Raw genomic sequence first — 27,599 nt, 5'->3', positions numbered from 1 at the left:
GAGAACAAATCCCAGTGATCCTTGGCCTCGAAACTGACACAGACATTGTCTGATAACTACTCATACACAAAGTGCAATTCTTTCCACTTAGAAAGCAGCAAGGTCAACAGAAAATATAATGGATTAAGGCAAGAAGGAAACCTCTATGCACCCAATGCCACCAGCACAAACCCCTGCAGGGTGCCAACACAAAAAACAGAACTCAGAGCTTCAACAAAAGGACAGGGACAGTCAGTCCCAGGTCACTTTCTGTGGTTCAGGTCTCTCCTTTGGCATCAGATATGATCTATATCAGTGTCAACCCCAAATTGGTGGAAAGCTTCTCTGGTAGCCTTCAGCCGTGAGCAGAATGTAAATGTGCATTTGACACTTCTAAATCGCTGTCATAATTCATTTCCAGAGCTCTTAAATCTCTGCCTGTCACCTGGCACCTCTGCTGTTTTCCTGTCCAAAAACAGAGCACATTAGCCTTTATTGATGCCTTTGTCCTTTGATACATAATTCATCATTCAGCAACATTTTTTCTGAATTATTGTGTATTTTTCTGAGGTTGTTCAAACATATGGATAAATACAGACTGAGAGCACTTACTGTGATCTAAATTTTAAGTTTTATGACAGGATCTAGTAAAGGCTTTATGTATCAGGGTGTTAGACCAGAGTCACAAGGAGCTGCTCCTTTACTTTGCTCTAAAGTTAGTTTTACATGCAGTTTTACTCTTGAGTCTACATTACCTGTTAACCTCAAACGTTCTCTAGTATTCTTCAAATGTTCACTCTTACTGTACAATAGGTATCACATTACTTGAAGAACAAGTACTTTGGGGGTCTAGACCCTGAGGGCGATGCTGCCATGAGTGTACAGGCTTAAGCTGTAGGGGTCTAATGTACTGTAAACCACTTAGTCCACTGCTTTACATGTAGTTCTTAGGGATGTAATGGTAGCTCCGGAGAAAGTTGGAATCAGTTCACACAAAGGACAAATTGGTGGGATGAAAAATTAAACGTGATTCCTTTTTATCAAAGTACATTTTTGTCAGTTCAAGAACCTAAGTCCATGCTGTAGACCCTCAAGAGATTCATTCATTGCTAGAGGACAACAGTATTTATTTATCAAACCACCTGTAGCAGCAACCAGCCACATCTAATTTGCCAACTCTTAGAGCAATATTTATATGACTGGCCTGACACGTAAGACACAATACTTAAATCAAGAGCCAAAGCCTTCTCTTGGGGAAGATTTATAAGCACTAATCAATACTCTTAGTGTCAGGTTGACACAGTAAACTGCAATAAATGAAGACCATCTGGTGTAATTGTTGGTTAAATTGCACTCATTTCACTCAATGTCTTTCATGATGTTAATGATCACCCACTTACACAGCATTCACAAGCATTACCCGTACTGACAGCATGAGAAAGTAGATAAATAATAACAAGTTCTTAAAATGTGTCATCTTTTAATGATACGTAAGGACAGCACTTTAAGGTCGGCACTAAACCTATGATTGTTAAAAGTTATCATGAAACAATATGAAACTACACAAAACGATACGATACAATATGATAGAATATGACACAATGCGACAGGTGGCCATGTCATGCAAGCAGATGCAATGTGATTCAGTCTGATATAATTTGATACTCCTGAATACACTTTATTGTCCCTTTAGGTCAATTTATCTTGGACTCTAATACTGCAAATATTCATCTTACCTTCACAGAAGTATTAATGATTATAAAATGATAATTTACAACATCATTTAAACAAAGGAGCACATATGAGTAACAACATCAAACAACATGAATTGTACATTACCCATATTGCAAAATGAATGGGATCCAAGCAAAAATTTGCACTTGTATTTAATCACTACCTCCTGAACTGTGAACTAAAGTAGAATTGTAGGTAAGCAAACATTTTACATTCCTCGTACACTCCTGTCAGCCCCCTTTTTTTGTTTCGAGTGGAAGGTTATTTGGTTCAAATGTGTTTGCTGCTTTAGTTAAAGAGCTGCCCAGACTTACTGTCTCCCAGCAGCCTCCTTTTTTTTTAAGTGGTCATGGACTGTTCCAGTGCATACACGCCAGTGAAATAGACTTTTGCTCTTTTCTTCATTGTCACAAAAGGCCAGGCACTTCACTGAAGTTCCCATTCCCCTTTTTACATAGTGATAAGACAGCCATTATCCTTTGAACCTTTCTTTTCAGTAAGCCAGGAGAAAAGGAAGAGTGAAAGAGGAGGAGGAGGAGGACAGAGAAAGATTTCTTCCCTGAGGTGAGCCCGGCCTCACCTCTGTGTGGCGGGCTTTTTTGTGAGCAGTGAAGAGGTCCTTAACCTTCTATCAGATGGAGGCACACAGTTGTGTTCTGCTTGAATAACTACATTGAAAAGCCCTGAAGCACGGGAGATGGTTCTATAGACTCTGCAAGTGGCAGAGAGAGAGAGAGAGACTGAGAGAGAGATAGATAGTGAGAGAGAGAAGGGGGGAGTGTATTGTATGACCTGCTGGAGTGTGACTCTCACATCATGTGCACATTCTTTGTTAAAGTGCCCATCAGTGCTTCACTGTGAATCTGTGTTCTTTGTTGTATGGGTCTCGCTGACAGGATGGTCCTCCTCTAATAATGTCACAACAACACGGTTCACACATTCATATAATACACTTCCTTTAATAGAGCTCACTTCATTTTACACAGTAACAGCCTCTCTGCTCTCAGGCTGTAAATGGCTTTACAGCAGCAACAATATCAATATCACAGCACACATATTTGAATGTCATGTTGCATGAAGGGCTCGGCCTGGTTGATGGCTCAGGATACTGGGTCCGCTGTTAGAGTTCCACCCAGTCAGATTTTATGCGGAATTAATTTGTTTAACTAGACAGCAACAACAAATGTTGTAGTAATTAAAGCAAAATACTTAACAACTAATTCTAACTGAATCAGAAGAAGAAGAAGTTGATGTTGGCTCGGCATGAAATCATTTTCCGTGGACCAGTTTATCCAGATTTAGTAGACAAATTGTCTTAATGTAGGGGCATCACAGGTTGTAGCCCCTAGAACCCCTCTTTAAAGTCAATTAAACTGCTTTATTTAGTTTTTTTTACCTGAAATAATTCTTAAGTCTGACGGTGTTGGAGAGGTAGAAACATCCAAGGATGCATTTTCTCTTGAAACCTTAAACAATGAAGACTGAAGGAATCCTTACCTGAAAAACAGAAACTGGTAGCCCATCTTGACTTTAGAGATCAGAGTGCATCGATTTGCGGACATCTTGATCAGTAACAACAAAACGCTAACCGGTCAGCAGCCACATTCTAAAGCAGTAAACTGGTCTACTGAGGCTTCACTGCTGGGTTAGGGTTAGAACATCTGGAGTAATTGCTGGTTAAATTGAACTTATTACTGCGATCCCTTACTTCAATCTCGCGAGACTTTCACATTGACCTTTTCCCTTTCCATTATAGTAATGTTGGTGGTTGGTGGCTACCTAGGTAGCAGTTGGTTGCTTACAAGAAGGAGTAAACGGAATCCGGATTAAATTAGGCAATTTACAGTCCTCCACCTGAGAAATCAAGTCATGTGGAGTGACAGTGAAGAAAGGAAAACTTTGTAAAAGTATGCCCAACTGTACGCTTTAGAGAAAGGTGAAGAAGTGCCACACCATAAAGACAAATGTCAACTGGATATTTAGCTGAGATGCTAACACTTGATAGCAGCAGCTCAAACAGAACATCATATTAAATACTTTTCTCAGTCAGAACTTCAGCAGAGTCTTCAGCTATCATGGCGTCTATTGCCCGTTTTATTTCTGGGTCTTACAACAGTGCAGTTTGTTGAGGGTGATTGATTTGGTGACATGGTTCATACATTTGAACCAAGTTACATAACATCAAACAGACATAACTATGCCTTCATATTCGCAATCACAGAGAAATCATAGAAGAGGAAATAATGTTTCATTGTTAATATTTTATCACAGCAGCATTGCTCTCCTATCTGAGCAGACACACAGAGCTCTGTTGTAGTGTTCTCTTCACCTCCTTTAATTGTATTGTTGTTTTCAGTGTGTGCCTCTTGGAGGGGATTTATTATTTGAAGTGTTATCAGGATTATGTAAAGCCCATCAAGTAAAATGTACGGATCAGCTGAGATTTCTGTGCTAGTAAAAACACAATTTCATATTTTTTCCCCACCTAAGAGTCAAAGTGAGACACCTGTGGGCCTGGCTTTGTCATAAAGACGATAGTTCATAATAATAATAATCATATCAGAACACTTGTTAACACAGTAGGTCTACTGTTGAGAATCTAGTTTAAGTAACAAACACTTGGATATGATTATTCTCTTTTACCAGTTCCATGAAGTAAAAAAAAAAGCCTTTGGATTTCATATTCAATTTGATTCATAGCTTATGAATCAGGAAACAGATTGTCATGTAAATGGAGATTCACACCCCTAGTTGTTTTGATTCCTTCTGTTTTATCTCAGCACAGACTGTCAGAGAATACTCTGTACTAATCAATATCTGTCATAATAGTTGTCTTATATTCCAATATAGTTGGCCAATATTCTCAGATGGCCCTTTGGTTTTTTGTTTCTACTGATGCATGAAAAAGCTGATCTTTTTGCTGTTTCAGTAGCTGATATTAAATGATGTGGTCAAATGCCGTACATTTCACACTCCAATGTAAATCAAAGCCAAGCTTGTTTAATTAAAAGCTTACCATAGATGGTAAACATGTCGCTCTGCAGTGGAGCTTTTTCACTCTCACATGTGTGGACATGACAAACTCATTGTGGGGGATATGTTTTCCCTCATATTGGATTCCAGAAGTCTTTAATTATCTGGCCAGGGACTTCATGTTATAATAGAGTTGCTGTGCTTACCAGAAGTTTCTCTGTGTTTTTTAATTCAATTGAATCACAGCTACAAATTCTAGCCATCCCACTTCCTTTCACTTTAATGTGATTTTCATTAGATCGCCTGGCATGATGAATCACTGGTGAGGTTACCTGACTTTATATTTCTCTTCATAAAACTGTCGCTTCAGGTGATATTGCTCGTTGGCACGCGTTTGTTTGTGCATTACTTTTATATGTTTTCCCAGAACACTATCGTCAGATAGCATTTCTTTTTTTCAGAAGTGGAGCAAATGTCATTATTTGCACTGCTTTTCTTCTGTGATATGTCTACAGAGGAAACAGTTTGGGGATATTACTGACTTTGTTAGTGGTTGTACAAAAGATGTAGCACCACAGATGTTACAAACGTATTCATAAAATATACATTTATACAACAGATTTCTAATTATAAAGCTCAAATAGTCTGAAATTTCTTTCTTTTCTTTTTGGTGCTTTTTATGACTTTATTGTAGAGATAGGACAGTGGATAGAGAGGGGAAGCAGAGACAGGGAGAGATGGGAATGACATGTGGGACCCGGGCTGCCTGCTTCAGGGACTACGGCCTCCGTATATGGGGCACGCGCCCTGAACACTCAACAACCGGCGCTACAGTCTGCAAATTCTTGGAATAACCTAAAAGGTTGTGTTGGTCAATACGCTATTAAGACTGATGAAAGAATTGAAATTGTGTCACGAAATCAGTTAGTTTTCTGACACATGGTTTGACGTCCAAAGTGTTTATGGGACAAATGTAGGAATGCTTAGCTTGAGAGGCTTGAGAGGTTTTCAAAAGGTAAATTAAGCAATATCACACGAGAGGGGAGTGATGCTGTACTGAATATCAGCCCTGCTGTGATTCAGACGTTGGTACGTGGCCTCAGGCTTAGTGCAGAAGATAATCACAGCATTGCTGATATCCAGTAAAACATCTCGACCTGGAATGTCACATTGCTTTTTTTAATTATTATACATGATGCATACTAGTATCCAGGTTTATCATTACTGCATCTTATTTGTTCACCTGCGATGTTAATCTTTTTACAACTTAAACTAAGACAGTAATGAAATCGGAGAAAAATTAGACCACTGTGGCTTATTGCGGGCTTCGCACTATGAAATGCTAACCATCGCATTGAAGACACGGTGTATCCACATCATGTTCACAAAAAAATTGGGAAACTCAAAAAACTTGATCAAAACCTGGGATACTCAAGTCCATGTTAAGACACTCACTGTGTCTCAAAGCACTCAAAGTCCCAGTGACGCTGTACTCTACGTCAGCACTTATAGAATGTCTCTTGTCCAATCAGAATACTCTGTCAGAAGTAACTGTTGAATAAAGATATGAATGCCATCTTTATAGGTTATTTAAATTCAAATAATTATCTCCAGCTAAATTTGGCAATTTGGAAGTATTTTGGGGAGGTGCAAATAAAGTGCCTGGTAACCGCATGTGGCCTGTGAGCAGTACAGTGAGTAACCGGGCCGCACAAGCTGTGCCAACGTCTTGTGTGCCAAATGTGTGGCAAGAGGGTGGCATGAACAGTGTGCCAGCACTAGTCTGCCTGGCTGCCAGGCTCTTCTCTTTATCCAATCAGACGGTTCAGCTCGAGTGAGACCCCTATTCTTGTCTCTTCCCCATCTCCTTCCTGAAGCTTTGTCACCCTCCCCTGAAAGAAAAAAAAAATTCACAGACGGATGCTTGTGTGCACATTTTTTCCCCCTGAACAGCGTCAAGCCTCCTCGGTACACTGTAACACTTACCTAGAGACCATAACCAGGGAGGGGACGGTGCAGTATGTTCTCTATTTGCTGCTGTCCTCCCCCCTTCTTTCTTTTTCTTTTTTTTTCCTCCCCAGACAAAATCCCGGGGTAAATGAGCATGCCTCAGCCTGTTTTTTTAAGCATTTCTTCAGAGTTATCGAAAGCAGCGTGTGCCTAGAGATCCCAGGTTTCAGAGATGTGCGAGGATTTTTTTTTTTTTGTTGTTGTTGTTGTCTGCCTGTGTGTGGCTTTATTGGACATGATGAGGGATGATATTATGGTGGATGCTGCTGCCGCTGTGGCTGCGAGATGAGGAAGCATCCCATTTGTCTCACACTCGCTTAGTGTAATGTGTCTATCTGTCACCCTCCCCAAGATCGGACGAAGGTGTTCATCAAAATAAACATATTGTCTGCACGGTTCTTCATTTCTTTCACTGCTTGTCATTGCAGTTAATTTTCCAGCCCACTTTTTCTTTTTTCTTTTTTTTACTCTTTTACATCAGGATGAAAATCACTTGAATTCCTGTATCATCCTAAAAATTACGAGCTACAGACAAAAAAAAAATTCTAACCTGACACTAATCCTGCGACCGCACACTGATTATGAAGGAGAGAGGTGCTTGGAAAGGAATAAGTGCGGGAATATATATTCTAAGAGTAATTACAGCGGGCAGAATGAGATGTGATTCAATGGGGGGAAAGAGGATGACGTGAGCTACTTGCTGAAGAGATTAAGCTAATGTCGCTGCTTTTCTTCTTGTGTCTTCCAGGTTGATGATGCCATGCTTATGTTTGATAAGACGACTAACAGACATAGAGGTAAGTGCACCGCTGCGTCTCCTCTCTTTCCTCACATTTTGTTTCTTTCTGAAAGGTGAGAAAATAGTAATTTTATGTCCTTTTCCCCATGAGATAACACAGAACAGTTCCAATCTTTGGTGATATTAGGTGTGCCGTCTGTTCAACAATGGGAGCGTGTCAAAGTAATCAATAAGCTGGTACGGTGTTTAGAATGTTTGAGACTCAGATGATGTGTGCGCGTGTGCGTGTGTGCGTGTGTGTGTGTGTGTGTGTGTGTGTTGATGCGGGTGTGGGTGCTACAGAGGGGTGCTTAAAGGGTGTAAAGATTGCGAGATGGTGGGTGCTGTGCAGTCAGATAACAGCATCAGATAAGGCCCAGGAGAAGCACTGACTTTATCGCTATCTCTCATCAGGCTCCTTATCTTTTCGATGAGGGGACGTTTCTCTCTCAAGCAGAGGACTTTCCAAAGACAGGTTTTCCTCCCCTGCACCACAATGCCGTCCGTGTGTTGTGTATTTTTTTAAAGACAAGGTTTAACCAGAAGCACATATATGCTTGTCACTCACCCCGGAGCCCTTCACGTCGGCTGTTATTGGCTGTGAATCGTCACGTAGGTGCGTTAGTGCAACTTTCAGGAGACAGACTGTCCCTGGCTGTGTGCGTGTGCATATCACTGTGAGGAGTCGACAGGCACTGACAGGTATTTCCACAAGAAATAGGAGCAGATACTTCTCTGTTTGTCAGCTCACTTGTAGGCAGAGCTGGCGGCGCAGCGTCTCCCTGAACTGGTCTGAGCGCTGTTTTGCCATATTGATTGAAACATTTGTTTGCAGTGAGCGAATCTCAACCTGTATAAATCTTTAAGTGCAGTTGGCTTAGATTTGTTTTCTGCAAAAACGTCTCTTTCTTCTTCTTCTACTGTATCTCTTTGAGTGTGTGTGTGTGTGTGTGTGTGTGTGCAAGAGTGTGTGTGCAGAGGAACTCTTTGAGTCGGGTAAACAGTTTCTAAGTGTGGAACATGTGAACTGTAGTGGAAGTGATCTCTGGCTTTGAGGGGATTTTGATCTGTAGTGACAGAACCCAGTGTGAGGTCTGCTTTGAGACGAAGGATTCTTTTCTCTCCCTTTCTCTTTCTCTCTTTCTCTCTCTCATTCTCTTATTTTTCACTGCTCTCTCCCTCTCTCTCTCTCTCTCTCCTGTCTGATGCCCTGCCAGCCCTATGCGAAAGACGATGGGCGCCACGCTCGGGCAGTGCGTTCGGCGTTTGCCTTTAGGCAGCAAAATGCCCTTCAAATGAAGACAATGATGGAGAAACAGCCTCCTTGGCAAAATTTCCTGATGACAGCCAACATATTTATATAGACTGTGACGCCAAAGAAGGGGACAGGTGCACTTCCTCCTGAATTGCTATTTCCTCTATCTTGCATTTTGATATTCAGTTCCACTAAGCGGTAGATATTTACAGCTTTCATCTTAAAAACACAACAGCTCTTCCGGATGAATCGCATGCAATATTACAGACCCATATGAAAATGTGAATAATTCATCAGCGCCATTGGTATGATTGTGTAATATTAATGGCTCAGCTGCCCCGTGACCACATAGAAAAGGGCATTGATTACATTATCGGTGAAACCAGTGGCTGGGCCTGCAGGATCCAGTGATGGGCATCTGGCAGCCAGCAGTCCAAATCAATTCCCCACCTGTGTTCATTTTTATCTTACAGATTGATTCATGAAAAAATAATCTGCGATTTCTCTGCAGCCGTGCAAAGGGTAAAAATAACACATTCTTTATTTAACAATCCGAGTATTACACAATGCAATTTTAGCCACTGTGGCTACTCTGTAATTGCAACTGCTGGAAATAACAGTTCTCTCACTGCTTTAATGCTTTGTAGAGCTGTGCAGGAAGGAGCACATTTCTAACAACTAATGCCATTTCTCCTCTTTGTTCTTGTTAATCTTGAATGCTGTCATGCCTCCAACACAGACACACTCTACCACACAAGTGCAATGTCTAGTGCCTTAAAACCACATTTTAAATCTGCACCGACCCACACCCTAAAGCATCACAGCAAGTCGACTCTTTCACAAACTAAAGGCCTAAGACGCTACTTTCTACCGAGGCAAACAAGCAAAAAATGAGGCCAATGTCCCTGAAGAATGCGTGTTTATATTTACTGGAGTCTGTTTGAGGAAAAAAAAAGAAATACATATACTTCTACAAGCATATTAAATACACAGACAGAGAGAGAGATTCCATAACTATGGTATATTTTGCAGTTGTATACAAAGCTAAATGATTCCTTTAGAATAGAAGGCGCGGTGTCATTCACAGCAGTTAAAGGTGATCTGTTGTTGTACTTTCTGTAGCACATAATGCCTTCACATCAGCTCATTTGAATGTTATCTTTCTGCCTCTATATTTCCTTTTTTTATGCAGAGTCTGTATTGTAACTCACTATATTGTATCGTATTGACGTTGGAAGAGTATATTGTGTATTAGCTGCATGATGGAAGCTTGATTGTGAGTGTGTTTTCTTTGGGGCTGTGGTGAATTGGATAGAGGACAAACGTCACACTCCACTAGTAGCAGCATTGTCCTTCAGACGGTCCCTACGAGGCGGTCAAACGAAAGCAAGAGGAGACATTCTCTACCCTTCTCATTTTTTCTGTACTTTTTTTTTTTTTTTTTTAACTCTCTATCTCTCCCGGTCATTCAGTCGCATTCTTTCTTCCCTTTTCTTCTCCCACAGTCCCACTATTTCTGTCCACACGCCATCTCCGCACATAGCCTGTCTTTCTGTTTCTGTCGTCTTTCTCTTCCTGTCTCTCCTGTTAGAGGACACTGGCTGTAAGCAAAGCCCCTCACAAAGGCGCACGCTGCACACCATCTCCCTGGCATTTAAAGGAGTAGAATACGGCCAATTGTGTTGGAAATTGAACTCTCTAAAGCCTCCCTTCCCTCTGCAGCACCTCATTGTGGGTGAGTTCAGTGTCTTTGGTGAGCAGCTTGGGCTGTCCAGAGGTTGATGCCAGAGGGCGCTCATTGTTCCATGCTCTACTGCAGTGCACCCCACCACCACCATCCAGCCCCCCCTTCAACCTTCCCTTCTTCTCCTGACACTCGTTTTGTGGCAGAAAAGGGGAAATAAGGAAAAATGTATCATTCAGCACATTTTCATTTCCTTGTATTTCTGGAGGATTTATTTAGCAGTGCAGACACGTTCTCATAACAAAATAATCAAATACGGCAGCTTGGTATCTGGCCCAATGCTTCAAAAAGTGAAGATCAAGGTAACACTAGCTTTAATTTGAAACATGCAAGGCTCTCAGGCCAAGTTAGCACAAGTCAGTATGCATGGTCTAGTTTGAAATTCAAAACAAAGCAGTCAAAGTAAGTGATAATAACAAAGTAACACCTGGTTAGATTACATAAAAAAGCTTACTGACAACGTTTCACACTATTGGGCATAAAGATATGCAACAACCATTAGCAGGAATGGGGGAACATTATTAATGAAACACATTCTAGGACTACGATTTATCTGCAAAATTAGTTTCACTATGAATGGATGAATATTTTAGTCTATTTGATATTGAAATTTTGTGATAATTACAATTTCCCAATTTCAAACTGCTTCTATTGTCAAGCCATCACTTCAGACATCATCAAGACTTAGATAGAAATGACAAGAACAAGCAAAACCTTTCATCCGACTAAAGAACAACTAATTATGAATTTGAAAAAACTGTTTGTTTCTCATTGCAGCTTTAGTTTTGTTAAAGCACCACTTGATTTGATTAATTCAAAACATCATGGTTTGGTTCTTAATATGTACAACCATACATACACTAGATGATGTAACTGAGGTTGATATGTGACCAGAACTTAGAAAGAATTAAACTTTTTAAAGAAGTGTACATTGATTATTTGTTCTGCATGGTAATCAAACCCCGGGCTCTTCAGTGAGACGCTGGTATTTGTTTGGCTCATCCATCACCAAGTTAAAAACAACAAGCCAGAGGAGACTGTCCAAAATTTGACTCTTAAAGGTTACCTACAACTTTTATGTGTTAAGCGTTATGCAACTCAACAGGCTACAGTTTTTGACCAATTGGGAGTGAGCCTGGGCTGGCGGTGCAGGACATCCAGATTACAGTGTGTTTGTGCTCCAAAACTCAGGCTGTGTTTTGGGACAAGGGCATGAGCACAGTAGTCACGGTCTACACATGCCAGTCGTCATCGTTCCCAGCAGCCTCGACATGACTTCACATGCCGCCCCTGGATGACAGTGCGAGCTGTACTGGTGGGAAATAAAAGCTTTTGGAATAGCCCTGAGTCAAAATCATTCTGTCATCCTTTGCCTACTCCCTGTCCCGCAGGCTGACGTTTTATCTATGATCTAAGATGTGATTCCACTGTCAAACACAATTGGTAGTGCCAAAGAGAATGCTGCTGAGGTGGGAAAAAATGGCATGTCTTAGAGGAGTGGATGAAAGAGTGGAAGCTGTTGTTATCCGCCAAAGCATTGTTTTTTTGTGTGTGTGTGTGTGTGTTTGTTAAAGGTGCAGTAGAGGGATACATTTTTTGTTCTTACTTTCATATGCACCTTTTAAAATGTTCCACATCATAATCGGACCTCCCTCTCCACTGCATTACCCTTCTCTTCATCAACACATCCTTCCGTAGCATAATTCCAAGCACATAATTCAAACAGGACCTTTTCAAAGTAAAATAAAAAGTGACGATATAGACTCCCCCTGATTTGATTATTCACAAGCGGCTTCTCCACATGAATCCCCAAAAGATAAGTAAATACAATGCAAATTACTGCATTGCAATCCCAATGCTAAATGACACTCTTACAATTAGAAGTAGCTGATTAATTGGGTCAAAACTGCATGCCAGAGTGATTGTGTGATTCATGCTCTGCAAAAAAAAAATCTGTAAAAAGTCAGTCAGCACTCGCAATTTTAATGAAGTTTTCAGCAAGTTTTGAGTTAATTACTGCAAGTTAAAACATACTGAAGGAGGTACCTATATGTTTCAAGTGATACATGAGTTCTCTCTCACCTTTTTTAATTACACCATTAAGGAACATGATGAAATCCGAGTGTAATTCCTTTCCTATTGTTTTACAACAGTTTGTAACCAGACAGCACCCATTAGTGTAGCTTTATAATGGCTGCATGACTGATTGTAAGCCAAATTCCTTCTTTATTTGAATGATGCAAGTAATAGTAATGTGCAACAGTGTTGGGGACCTGGATAAAGAAAAGGAGGCTGGATTGTTTCAGTCACAAGGCAGCTTTGTGTGAGCGAGGCACATATTAGAAGCCACGTTCCTAGAGAAGAAGGAGGGGGGGATTCTTGGTTTTTTTTTAAGCGAGGACGGGGCCCAGCCTGATGCTGTGTGAATTTGTGTATAGCTTTTTTTTTTCTTCTGTGGGCTTAAAGGGCTGGTTTTCTTCTTGGCAGACAAACAGAAGGCTGCATTGTGTGTGTCAGTAATCTCTTTACCTGGATTGGCAGCAAAGCTAGCAAGTGCAGCTCCCAGTGTGGAATTGGCACTGAGGAGTCAATGTCACACTGAGCGAGCTGCCTCCCAAACAACCAAAAAACTGGTTGTGTGTCTGCGGGACTGTGTTTGTGGATGACAGCATGCAGTTGTTGGTTCTCTTTCTTTTTCAACTTGTGTGTCTTTGTTCCTTAAATAGGTGAATTTAACAGCACACAATAGCCAAGCTTATGAATATGTGACGCAGTCCAACTTTCTAACACTATCATCTTATTATTTAAAGGATGTTTTTGTGTGTGTGTGTTTGTGTGTGTGTGTGTGTTTGTCGCAATTTCCAAACTATCCTTTACAGAGCAAAAGTCTCTCCGCCGGGATACACAAGCTCCAACTGTAACAAAGGCTTGAGTGGTATTAGGTGTCATTATACACCAACTATTTGACATAAATTCGCCTCTGCCGCCTCACTGGGTGAGGAGAAAAAAATAATTGGCCTCATTATCTTTCATCTCACTGGCATATTACATTCATTATTTTATATAAAGAGAGCCACTATGAGTCCTGTAACCTGGGAAGCAGCGCAGCGCCTCCACAGGTTAACTGTTGCTCCCCGAAAGAAAAACACCCGCTATTTGACGTCACCACAATGCCTCATCAGCCACTGGTGCTGGGGATTGAACATGGCCGACTGGGCAGAGGATGTCTGTCTGCAAAGTGATTGCTGGCTCATTGACTGAGTAGGAGGGGTGGTGGGGGGGGAAAAAAAGGAGGTGTAGAAAAAGGAAATGCGTACAGTTAGAGGAGAAACGGGGGAAGAGGATGGAAAGAATGGCAGACTGAGTAGATGAAAAAGTAGAATGAAGGCATGGTGAGGGAGAGAAAAGGAGGGAAATAAAGAAAAACGAGAGTGCCTCAGCGGGAAGCCTCCCCCTGCTGGCTCCTCAGGCTGGAAACTGCTGCCGATGGCTTCAAAAGAGCGCCAGGCAGTCTAGGCCTCCGCTTCTAGCAATTAGAGATCACTCCAGCGGATGCCTCCTGGCCAGCCTGCAAATCCCTCAAAAATACCCTCTGATTACTACTGTAGGACACAGGCTGTTTACCAAATGGATCTAGCACTGCTGAGAGCGATGTTTGATAATGCCTTTCTTTTGTTCAGGCAAGAGAGAGGGAGCAGGGTCATTTGAGTATTTTTTATTTTTTTATTTTTTTTTTCAGAGATGGCACGACTTCAGAGATGAATTCCCAGCGAGAGAAGAGAAGTTAACCATTTCTTTAATTTTTCAGCCAAATAGCCCGCGCTGTGTTTACAAGAGAACAAAACCTATTTGGACAGAGCTCAAATACTGTATCTTTCTAGCAGCGCTTTTTACAAGACCAAGCTCTTCTTTGATGGTTAATATCCTTCACTGCCAATCCCTTTTTAAACAACCCAATCCCTGTAGGTTCCGCAGGAGTTGTAGTGTTTACAGATCTCAGCTCCTCTGCGCTCTGTGACGGGTGTATAGCAGCACTGATGCAGAGTAAAACAATCAGCCGCCGTGCTTGACTTAACTGATTGACACAGCGTTCGCATCAAGTGGAATCCGATTTTTCTGCACTTTTCGTCCCTGTGCATTGCTTCAGCCCTCCAACGAGTAGCTGACGTATCCCTCGCTGTGTTCTCTCACCTTGACAGACCTGATATTAGCGATTAGCGTGAATGTCATTTAAATGGCAGAGCTAATCATACACTCCAGGTCTACCTGCACCTGAGGGCCCCCTCGCCTTGGCCTAATCACGATGACAAAGGAAATGATGTGTTTAGCCACTCTTAATAACTGCTTCTGCTCATCAGATCCACCGTGAGCTACCTATGCCTCACTCGGGATGCATGGCATACGGCATGGAGTCAGATCTTTGGCCCTGCTTCTTCTTCTTCAGGGTGTATGTTGTGGTCTACGTAATGCCATTACGCATCCAAATGTACATACGTGCTTCTTTTCTGTAATGAGACGTTGTAGACAGGTAAGTGATCAAATGTCACCTGCCTGTTGCTGACATCTGCCAGTACAGTAGAAGAACTTTTTTTTTTTTTTTTTTTTTTTGTTGGGGTGGTGGTAGGGGGATCTTTAGTCCAGATGGGTTTGGATTTGAATTAGCCTCTGCTGTGCCGGCCCTGCATGACCATTGCAAGGAGGGGAAAGGAGGGATGAAGGCAGGAGATTGTGGGAGAAAGCCTGGGGTTTTAATCTCTTCCCAATGTTTATCTCACCACCAGGAGAAAAGCCGTGTGCCATTAAAATCTTCAACTTCTCCCACTGGTTGTCTGCACAGGCGTACTATTGAAGATGTTTGAAGGACAAAATGGAGGGTACAAAAACATTAGCAAAAAAAGCCATGCATGGTATAATTGTATGCACATTTTTTTTCTTCTTTTTTTGGTTCTTGTATGTTCAGTTAATATAAATTGATCCGTTCCATGTTCAGCACTTCAGATTTGCCGTACATAAGTCTCCTTTAATCGCAGCGAAGAACTTATTTGAACAAAAATAAGTAAACATCTCTGGCCCCAGCTGCCACAGGGAATCAGTCTCTTCAGGAAATGAAAATGCCAGCTTGGAATTGTCATCATATTGAGAGTTAGCTGCCCTCTGACCTTGTAATACCCCCACAGCTTCTCTATTTGTGACCCGCTGGATGCTCTTAGAAAGTGAAACCATCGGGGAGGATCTACTGCTCACATCATCATTCTCAGAACACCTAATAGTGGATTTACCAAGGTTAAACCTCCTGCGAGATTACAGCCACCGTGACCTGGAATACAGAGTTAACTTCCTCACAAGCACACACACAAAATGTAAGACATGCATCGCCTGTGTAAGACACACATCGGCACTCACATATAGGTGTTCTGAAATTGCATTCTGCAAGGATAATCTCACCTTAATCTGGATAATATATAGCTATTAAAGTGCTTAAGAGTCGAGATATTTAAAAAAAAGGAAAAAGAGTAATGCGTTTTGTATCTTACGTGCACAAGGCTGCTCCAGAGAGAGGCAAGGGAAGTGGAAGCTTCCCTCTGCATTGTCCCCTGTATTTACAGCCTGATTGGTGCCCACCCAGGCATCTTACAGCTGAGCGCAGCACATGAGGGAATTAGGTAAGTGTCTGCTGTGCAGCGTTAGTAAAATATGTCACTTCTTGTCTTTGTAGGAGTTTTAAAACATGCTGATCACATGGACTTGCTGTTGATAGTATTCACGCCCACGGATGCACCACAGAGACATCTGGGCCTCTGTTGTCCTCTTTTGTGTAAGATATTTCCATGAGAGATTTTTGAAAAGTGATTTCTAATTGTATTAAAGTTTAAAGCATTAAAGGTTTCTTTTTTTATTCAACTGAATATTCATGCACTTTAATAAAAACGGCTGCTTACAGTTTATGGATACAGTTACACTTAGAATTTGCAGCTTTTTAAAACAATAAGAGCACTGTTCAGGTTGAAAGACGGAAATATGATCAGTCATTTTATATTTCAGTAGCCATTATTGAAGGAAATTCTTTGATTTTTATCGCTTAAAGGCATAGAAGATTAACTTACATTTCAAAGATTGCATTCAAAACCAGTAACTGGTGTTTCAGAAGTTTTTTCTTTCTTTTTCAGGAAAAAAAACTTCAATATAACCTCAGTGTAAGCTATATCATGTTCCAATAAAAGAACACAACATAAACTTGTTATCAACTGCTTTGAAGTTGCTATTCTTTTTTCTTTTTTTCTTTTTTGTATCCCTCTTCAGTATAATCGTGGTCAGAATACAGCGACCCTAACGGCTGAAAATCACAATCAGCCACATCTGAGCCACAGCAATCAGTCCTCACAGAAAGATTGCAGCTGAATTAGATTACATCACCTCCAGTCCAGCCATCTAATCTTAGATAAAAGGGAGACCGAACAATCTCTGCTTTCTTTCTTATGCTTCTTTCTTTGTGCTTTGAGGGTCAACCTGAGTGTGGTATGTCGCTCTTGAGTGTTTCACCAACATGCCAGTCATCCCCATATTTTAAAGCTGATCTCCATCCCCCCAGATTTGATTTTTATTTGACCAACATTTCCCCTGCTGTCCCTCCTGATTGCCCCCCCACAGTCCTGCAGGTTTACCACTTAAACAGTTGTAGGAGCTCCTTTTCGAGTGGAAGAGCTTTTTATACAGAAGCCGCCAAAAACAATCAGAGCACTGCAGGGAACATCCTGGCACTGACTGGTATTTTCCAGACAAGATAGACTTATTTTTTTTAAGTGTGCACCTGTAAATGGCAGCAAAAACAGCTATTCAGGTTACCATTATGAACAATGAAGCACAACAGCTCTGAGGGGCTACATGGCGATTGTCCCAATATTACCCAGAAGCCTTTAGGCTGCCTCGTGTATTTGTAAGAAATAGGAACTTGACATGTAACTGAAACTGACACACAAACACTCTTAAATTCTGTGTTGATTTTTTTTTTTTAAACGGATTAAAAATGAAAAAAGCATTTAAATATGGTGACAAGCAACACAAAGTGTTTGTGTGCCGCTAACATGCAGCTACTGAGATGACCTGTGATGGTCAGTTTGTGTGTAAATGTGTGTGAGTGAGTGCGCCTCCACGGTGTAATAAGGGTTGCCTACCCAAGCGTGTGAGTCGGGGTGGAGATGCCTGGCTCATTAGGTACCATGGCAGGATAATGTATGAACAGTTCTCGTGAAGAGAGAGTGAGCAAGAGAGAAAGATTGAAGCAGCCATTGTTCTTTCTCTTCTCTCTCTTCTGTCTCTCCCTCTTGCCTCCTCCTCCTCCTCCTCCTCTTCTTCTTACTCTGCTGCCAGTTTCTTCTTTGTGTGTGCGCGCCTGGGGATATTTAGGCTCCCTGGTCACATTATTCCCTGTGTTTTGATGCAGAGCTGCCACTCCATGGGTTTATACCATTTTATTCATAAATGAATTTATTTATTGGTTTATTAAATTTAATTCATCGCGTCTTGCATGATGCTTGTTTTGCGGCTCTGTTGCTCGATTGACAGGTTGCCAGTCATGGTAAGATTCCATATCCCATCGGCGTCATGCAGCAGCACGTTGCTAATTGAGTTGAATGCGTAGCTCGTCTCTCCTCAGTGGATCCATCTGTCGCCGTCTTGTCATCAGTTTGTTCGCACTTGACAGGTTCCAAGTCGCTCTTTGTGTGTTTAACTGTGCACTCCTGTGTAGGTGTGCGGAGTATTTTATTTATGCAAGGGGAGCGTGTGTTTGTGTGTGTGTGTATGTGTGTGTGTGTTCAGTACAATGCCATTTAGGATGGGTGGCTGCCTAGGGGCTTGTTCTCTGTATTAGGTTCTGCCCCGCTGTGAAGTCCCACAGAGAACAAGCCCTCAGCCAGCCACCTTCTTTATATGACGCTCTCTACTACACACATGTTGATACCCTTTAAGTCTCTGGAAATTTGGCTTGAAATATTAAGACGCAAATTTGATACTAAAATTAAGATTCCCAAAAAGCGTCCAAATCTCAATCAACAGAATTATTAATACCTTGATAATAAAAAAGCTTATCTTGCTGCTTATACATTTTTTTTAACAATAATGGAGATTTGGCTGATATTTGCTCCTTGGCACTTATTTTGATTGACATCCTTCTAACTCTGCATACAACACTTGCGATTGTGATATTCAATGAAGTGCAGCACTAAAAGTATATTTGACTGATATGAGTACAAAGCAAAGACTGCTGAGTTAAAAAATGCTTTGCTAAAGATAACGGCTAGAAGTGAGCATACACACTAAGATGCCCCTATTTGTCGTAGAGGTTACAATGCTTAATATTAACTGTGTAGCATTAGTTAGTGCCTTATTATTACATAACTCATCTCCCTCCAGCTTGGTGTTGCAAATACTACTCCTGCTTGCCAACAAAAGAGACATATGTAGTCAACAGCAGCAGACGTCAATATTCACCTGCTGGCTAAGTTAATGCTCGCTGTAAATAGACAAATAGCTGGCGTGATACATTTTTTATGGCTGGATTCGTTGCATAATGTTTTTAGAATTCATCCAAGATTTGCCAAGGCAAATTCAAACTCAATATCTAAGAAGCTTTCTGAAACTGCATTTTAAGAGACACTCACACCAAAAGGGAGCAGTTTATACAGGGTCACAAACCTCCTCTGGTGCTGGATTCATGTTATATTTTGACCAAAGCACAGCACAGATGTTTCATTTAGACCACAGGGGACTGTTTGAAAAGGTGAAAAAGGGCTATAATATGTCCTGCAAACCCCTTTTTTCAGGGGATACATACAACCCAACCCAAAATGATCTGCTATAAAACTGAATTTGTGAAATGACTAGGGTCAAGGATAACATCTGACATCACAAGACTTATTCCTTTAGCTGTTGATCTTCCCTTGCAGTACCATCTCGGCTGTAAGAGAGGTTACACAGCAGCACATCAATAGTTCATAATGTTACACAGGGATGCATGTGGGCTGATGATGTGATTAATAAGTCTGGAGATTTTTGTTGTTGTGGTTTTGCCTCTGTGGAATTGGAGGTGCAATTGAAAATACATGTAGGGTTAATGTATGTTGAGTACGTTTGTGTGTTCGTGTAGGAACCACATGGTCGGTTGTAGATGTGCGCTTCAGTCCCGATCTATATTTGGCTGATGCTGAGAGAGAGTGAACTTAAAAAGACGATGTGTCTGTGTGATGTGTTCCCTCCATCAGTAGATAGATGATGTCTACGGTGTGTTTTCCCCCACCGCACCTTCATCACTGTCTTTCATCGGCGCTGCCAGCCTCTTTCTGCTCCCGCTTCACTCTGTTCTCTCAAAGTTCTGCGCGTGTGAAAAAAAAAAGACAGACATAAAAGAGAACACAGGGGTGTACGAGGAGGGGAAGATGTGCGTCTGCATGTACATTGATGGCACTTCACACAGCAGCGTGTGTCCTGGCTTTGATTCAGTATGAGTGTGCTGTAAGACTAGAGCGAATAAAGACGAATAAAGAAGAATAAAGACGCGGCGCTGCTTGAAAGGGGAGGTTCACTGCGCTCCTCTGTCAGCATGCTTTGGGAGGGGATTCTGTCTCGAGAAGAGCCGTGGTAAGACCCCAAGTGTTCCTCCATACCTCTAGAAGGCAGCTTCTCTTTTTGCTCGCGTGTGAGTGTTCGTGTCTCTCTGTTTTCTTTTTTTTTTTTGTGTACTTGGAGCACGTGGGAACCAAATCTTTGCACTCTATAAATAAGCAGCTGCCTTATCATCAATCCCACCTTCCACGCTCATGTGAACTTTATTATAACAGATACTTGAATATTGCCTCTGCATAGTCACACATGCATACAACCACGTGTTTGCACCCGTCTTTCCAAACTGCCAGTTAAAGAGCAGTTGCATCAAAAGGCGGCTGTCTCTCATCTCACGTTATCTCCGTCATCTTTTTCCTCGCTTCTCTGTCACTTCACACATTTTTTTTTCCCTCTCATACACTCACTCCCTTGTGCTTCTCCCTCTTTGTTTCCTACCCAATCTCATCCTCACCTTTGCCTCTCACTGTGCTGCCTGCCAGGGAGATTCTTTTTGTTTGTTTGTTTGTTTGTTTTACTTCCATCTCCCCTTTCCGGAGGGTTCTTTTTTTTTTTTTTTTTTTTTTTTTTTAAATGCCTCCTCAAAGGATCCATATCACAGGTTTCTTCTCTGTCCACGCACCTGAAAACCCCCAGTCCCTCTCTCCACCTCCTCCTCCTCCTCATCCTCCCCCTCCACCCCCACCCAATCCATCAGACAGCCAGCAGCCAGCCTCACCGACTCCCTGCCTCATTTCTCATAAATTAGTCGTACCTCTCACACACTTTCTCTTTTTGTTTCGTGCGCTTACTCATTCCATTCTCCGCATGCCCTCTCCTGCCTTCCATCTCTCTCTGGTCCTCACATTTCATTTTTCTTCCTACAAATGCCACACAGCAGTCCCTTAAGAAATGTCATTTCTGTCTTCTCCTTTTGTTCTGTAATTTCTCCATGTCCCTCCTTCTCTCCGGGGAATTCATTTATCGTCGACTGTTCCTCTGTCCCCAGCTCTCTGATCTCTCAGTCTCCGTCTTCCTCCCTACGTCTGTCTCTCTGTCTCTGTCTCTGACATTCCCCTGTTCCATTTTTCTGCTTCTCCCTTTTTCTTTTCTGCCTTACACAGTTCATTCAGTGCAAGTTTGAAATGTCATATTGGCATGAATGTTAGGTCATTTATTTTTGCAATATCATACCATTAATACTGACACCAAGAGAGAGCACTTTGTCCTTTAAGGGAAACAAGCTGTCATCAGACTGTTTCTCATGTAGATTTCAGTGCTTGTATGCATTTCTTTGCTATTGTCAGGAAGTCATTTTGCCCATTTTTTTATTCCCTAACCTCCTTCAGGTGATGAAAGTTTATGACACAAAATGACACAAAGAATTATTAACATGTGACAAATTCACAAGGTTGCTGTTTTGTTTATGTAATCATAAAGCTTTATTCTACTGCAAGAAAGAAAGGTTCAACATAAACCAATTAGGATGAAATATCTGACCTACAAAAAGGTCAAATCTGTTGAAGTCCAATTACAGGACCGTGTCACACAACACAGATGTGCGTCTTTTATGATACATTCCTGATAAGATGTGACATACTGAAGTGTCATGTCAATAAAGGAAGTTTTGCAACGTTTTAGTTTTGTTGTCTTAGATTGCAAATATGGTGATAAGAGGTATTTGTAGGTTTGTTTTTGGAGTCTTATTACCTGTATGATGCCATTCAGTTGTCAGTGACATTGTCTGCCTTCTGTTCTATATTTGTCTGATCATGGGGATCCTGTTTAGTCCTAGCAGAGGATCAACCAATGCTGGGGGAGGGGAAATGGGTCACAAACTGGAAGACACTGATGTTTTTGAACACCTGAGGTGAATATAAAAGCTCTCATAATTGGGCCATATATTCAGTCATCATTGTGTTACCTCATCTGGCTATAGATCATAGTGATTGATAAGAGGTCCATTTCACTTAAAATGCAATATATGATTAATTTTACATATTATTTGTATTGTATGCTAAAGGATCTCTATTATGTGTGAAAAGCAAATGGCAACCTGGGGTGTTGAAAGTAAACCATAGCACTATAAGTTCTTCATTGGTAAAAACTGTAAAGGGGTGAGGGCTAAAAGTTACACTTATATTTGCATTCTTTGCGAATTTGGTAAATGACTGACAGGTGAGTGAGTTGTCGCTGTTTGCCAGGATCTTAAGGCTTAAGGATGCCTCAGCTCTACCTCTTTGCCTGTTGCTAGGTTGATTGCTAATAAGATTGAGATTGTATGTCCAACATGCTGACTTGTGACCTCTGACATTTGATCATACCATCTCTTCAGAAACCAATGGACCCAAGACTGAGAGTTGATTGGTCTATGGTGAGAAGTCGTAGCTGCTCAATCTATTCTAATCTGTTTCTTAGTTGTTTGGATCCTGATGGTTTAAATTGCACAGAAGCATCTACGCTCACTTTACATACTGCTGCCAGCATGCACAGAAAAAAAAAAAGTGTGTGTCCTTTTAACCCTGAACAATTGTCAGTTCTGTTCCCCCTCTGGTGTTTTTTACGATAATCCCTGTCACAGAGACGCTCAGATCCACCAAGGATGCTTTGGAGCAAATGGGTAAGATGTATAACTGAAATCCAATGCTTCAATTTTGATTCTGGTTCTTCTGTGCGGGGAAGAGCATCACACGCTCCCAGGTGGACACAGAACCAATTTACTAGGCCTGTGACAAAAGACGAGGCGGCTATATGAGAACACACCTGTCTTCCTGCTGATGTTAAACTACGTTTGTCAGATTCCAAATGTGTTCATGTTCAGGTGAACAGGGTTCTTTTACCCGTGATGTTGATCTGTAGCATCTGAATTCTGGTAAAAAAAATTGTGACCAGCAAAGATCTGGTGTTTCTTTGGATCTGTAGCTTGGCTCTTGGAAAAAAAAAAAAAACCTTTTTACATCTCTGACTGTTTCTCAGCCTGTTTTGGTTGAACCAGAAGTGACTCTTCCCTGGTGCATCTCGTCAAAAAAAAAGATTCCACTTGAGGACGGTTCTCTGGCGTGCAGGCATGCAGGCACTTGTGTTCCATCAAAATGCTAATAATATCATCTGCAATATCCAGAGCAATATTATTGTAGTGCTAATTGGTGAAAAAATGGTTGATGGGAGCACCTGCCCACCCCACTACTCAATTATATTTAATTACAATGGCTGAAATAAAAGGGAACAAATTGTTTAATGATCAATGTGTCTTCAGTTTGGGAACGCTTTGCGGCCGTGTGTGTGTGTTGTGTGTGTGCGCGCGTGTGTGCGGCTCATTTGGATGTTGTGGAGGTCGTCTGTGTCTGAGTGGAGCGGGCATAAGTGAACGTGGGCCCCTCAGGAGAGGAACTTCTCTCCCCTTTGGTTTTTCTACACCATGATTTATTCATCACACCACATCTCTGTAGAAGTGGTCTTTGTGAGCGTCTCATGTGCTGATATGTTGCCCCACACCTCCTTGTGGTTTCACACTTTGGGAGGCTTGCTGCGTCATACACGTTAAGGGGGTGACATGGTAAAAAAAAAGTAAAAATGGATTTTGAATGAAGCAGTGTTAAAAAAAAATATGAATCACAGAAGATCTGTTGGAACAAGAGGGAAGGAAAATTCCTTATTTTTGAAACAATCAATGCCTCCCAAATTGTCAAATGAACTTTTTCTGCAGGAGTAGCTACTGAGAAGTAGGTAATTAATAGCTTTTTTTTTGGGGGGGGGAGTTCTTTCCTAGTATGTGTCAGTTTTTCTGGCTGCCTTCAAAGTGATAATGCTCCCCGGCTGTTGCCCTCGGGGACTGCTCCATCTTATTAACTTGTCTGGGGAGACAGGGCTGCCATGCTGCCTGCTTTACTGCCTGCAGGGATGGAGAAAGGACCACTAAGTCTTGAGCTGTCTTCTCCTGCCCCAAACATTTGCCTGCTCGCTGTATTTCTTTGTATTCACTTGTGGATGTTAGTGTGTGAACTCGCATATCAACTGACTCAAGGAGGGAATAGTTAAGCAGTGAAGAGACGGTGATTAAATATAATCAGTAAGTCTTTGTGGGGGATCGTATCTGCAGTCAGAGGCTGCGTTCGACTTCACAAAGTTGGTAATGTGGTAGATCGAGTTAATGAAAAGTAAGCCGAGCAGCAATCTAACTTCTTCTTTCCTGATAACTAATCCAATATCTTAGCTATGCTTTACTGCTATACTATTGATCCAAAACCAGGGCTCTTTCTCCCACATCTGTAAACCTCACTGCAGGGAATCGGGTTAATGTAAGGCTACATGAGGTCAGGGATTTGTCAATGCTGCCATGACTGAATGAATGGTTGTTGGAAACCCAACATTTTGTGATGATATTTTCAAAGAAACAGATTTAATTTACCATTTTCCTTCTTCATCACACTCCTCTTGCGATATTTTAATAATGTTAAATACTGCTTTGCAAGTTTGAAATGTGAGAATTGTTTATCATTATTTATAGACTTCTTTATTGATCTGCAAATAAAGGATAAATGGATACAGAAATAACTGTACATCAGACTGTTTTTTTTTTTTTAATTATTATTATTTTTTTATATATATGGCTGCAACTAAGGAATCCCAATCAGGTCCCATTTTAAAAGGCTAACTTTAACAGCAGAATAAACATGTTAAGTCTGGTTTGGGGGGAAAAAATGGTTTTGGTCTCTATTGCTCACTTCAATAACAACTTTTCAATAACTCATCCATTTTGATTATATTAAATAATGACTGACAGGTAGGCGCACTGTTGCTGTTTGCCAGGAGGCTTAAGGCCCGCCTCAGCTCCACCTCTTCGCTGATATCTAAATTCACCAAGAGTTATATAGTCAGCATGTCCAAACTGGTGACCACCGTGCTTTATAACGCTGCCTCAGAATGTGATGGGTGATGTCAGTTGGACTACATGCTTGATGAATAGAGTCGTAAGATTGAACCCTTACTTGAGCTGTTGTCAGACATTCGCTGTATTGGTAATTAATTATGTGTTTTAACTTGGAAATGTGGCCAGATGTGACAATATTTTCCCGGTTTATTGTCTTTTCAGTTGCTTAAATTATCAATCTGGAAGGGGTTAAATAATAATGAGGATTATATGATAAACAACCTGGAATATGACAATGTCACATTATAAGAGCATTTGAGCTTCCAACGCTGATGTCAGAGGATAATGGCCATCATGGTCAAAGTGAAAAAAATCCTGTTTGCCAACGCCCATTATACTCAGTAAGGTCAGCATCAGTGAAGAAACGACCCCTAGTTGCGAGCACAGTTTGACACGTTTCAGAATAACAGAATACATTCAGAATCCTTCACTGATTAAATATGTTTTTGTAGATTTTACTGATGAATTTGATGCATAGACACGCAGCAGGTAGGCCTTTAGATGTGGACAGAGAGACGTTTTATTTTTTAAAAAAATGGAAGAAAATGCACAGACATGGATCCTTGTTTCTGAGCAAACAATTCAAACCAATAATTTTGACACGAGCGAGGCGGTCAGATGTATCCATTGCTGCAGTCAGCCTCCAATTGTCCTTGGTGCCTCTGGAGCTTGTCTGACCGGCGGATATTACATGTTGCTAGCTCTCGATCACTCTCTCCCTACACTGCGAGGAGGCTTTCACGCTGCACGTTTAGATTTTTTGTAAGCTGTTGTCACGGCTGTGCTGTTGTATGTACAGGGAATAGGATTGACACGGACAAGCAACGTGACACATGGAGAGAGAAGTGTCCGATACACCTGAGCAAAAGTGTTTGTTCGAGACTGAAAAACACCAGATGTGGAAAGAAAAACACAATAGCTTTTCTTTGTCTGGCACACGCTCAAACACATATAGCGCTTCATGCCAATGTAGCTCTTTACCTCCCTGTTTTCACCGTGCTGTTAGTTTCTGGCACGTGGCAGTGTTTCATAGTTCTTTATGTGAGCATCTTTCATAGTGCCACTTCATATAAAACACAAAATCATCTGGTGCTCAGGTTAAAGTAGCATTCTCATGAGCAGGAGGAAGACAAATGGCAGGTGTCTGCGGCGCAGCATGTTAATGTTCGCACATAAAGCCTGCCTGGAATGACACACTGAATGAAAAGAGAAATGTCGCAGAAGATTTCATTTAAAGTCGTGAAATATCAAATCAAACCTCCTCACTGCTGTTTGCTTAACGTTAAGCTCACTTTGTATTTGCTCTGAAAATCAATCTCAAAAAGATTTAGCAAATGTAGACAAATTAGCCGGCATAAATTAGCCCGAGCATATTCATTAAGGCCTGTCTCTCTGCGGACTACAGCATGCACTGCAGTGTCTTTATCGTTTAACTGCTTTCATAAATATAATCATGGGTTTGATTTTGAAGTCTCTCATTGCCTCTCATCTATTTCAGTCTATACCAGCACGCTAACTTGTGCACACAGAAGTATGAAGCGATGATAAGAAGAGATTTTTCTGTTGATTTTAGTAAGCTTAACCTCACATCGAGCTCTCCTCAGCTCATTTTTCAAATACCGTCTTCGTACCCTGCTCGCGTTCAGCTCCTGTGTTATTGTCCTGTCTTTCATGCATCGATAGATGGATTATTATACATCCCTGTTTGTAATTGGGGGGCAGGTTAGACAAGGGGATAATTAAAATAGTGTGTGTTGCTACTCCATCTACTTTCTGTTACTGTCTTGATGCGGGTGTCTCAGTGTGTTTTCTGTGCCCTCCTTTGTCCTCCAAGTTAATGTTGTTGATGTGGCACTTACCGAGGACAATCAGATCTGCTGACAAACACACACACACACACACACACACACACACACACACACACACACACACACACACACACACACACACAGAAACACACACAAACACTCCCACATCTGCACTTATGGAAGAAGTTATTTATCTTGCAGAGAGGATTCAGCGGCAGTCTACACTTTATATATTTTAAATAATAATGTTATTTAGGCTTAGGTTTACTGTTTCTTTAACATAAGCTAAGATAAGCTAAGCTACACAGATTTGTCAACTGACAGAGAACAAGAGATCATTTAAAAAATGGATTAATCGTTATGTACTGAATAAAATGGCCCAATAAATGCTGGTTCAAACCCCTAAATTATACGTTTGTTTCTGCCTTTCCTTGTTTTTATTGATGGTAATGTAACATTTTCGGTTGTTTTGGCTTCTGTTTCGACTTTTAAAAAAAGTCTACTTAAAAAAAAAACAATTTTTACAGAATGTGTGTCTTAAATTAATAAACTAATCAAAAATAAACACAATTTCCTTCACCCATGCATCCTTCTTGCCATTTTACGACTCTGCTTCTAACTTTAGTTTCTTAGAATCCATACATAAAAGGATTATTCTCTCCTTGGAAAAGTGCGCAGTAGCATTAGAGATAATGTTGGAGCTCAGACAAAGGACAATATTGTGTGGGCTGACAGGTTGGGTTCCCAGCTGGCACAGGCTGACCATGCTAGGATCGTAGTATCGCCTCGGG

The 27,599-nt window shown here is 41.2% G+C and overlaps 1 protein-coding gene across 11 annotated transcripts in view; it reads left to right on the top strand.

Moving 5' to 3' along the window:
- msi2b (musashi RNA-binding protein 2b) overlaps positions 1-27,599 on the top strand; it is a 264,095-nt gene that overhangs the window by 136,885 nt on the left and 99,611 nt on the right. For all 11 annotated transcript variants that reach the window (XM_061055589.1, XM_061055583.1, XM_061055586.1 and 8 more), the window contains one exon: positions 7,445-7,493. In XM_061055589.1, the coding sequence (XP_060911572.1) occupies positions 7,445-7,493 (49 nt within the window). The remainder of the gene's footprint in view (positions 1-7,444; positions 7,494-27,599) is intronic.

Source organism: Labrus mixtus, chromosome 14 (genome assembly GCF_963584025.1).
Source record: "Labrus mixtus chromosome 14, fLabMix1.1, whole genome shotgun sequence".
NCBI classification, from domain to species: Eukaryota; Metazoa; Chordata; class Actinopteri; order Labriformes; family Labridae; genus Labrus; species Labrus mixtus.
The sequence above is the reverse complement of the archived record's forward strand: the minus strand, read 5'-3'. Positions and strand labels throughout refer to the sequence as shown.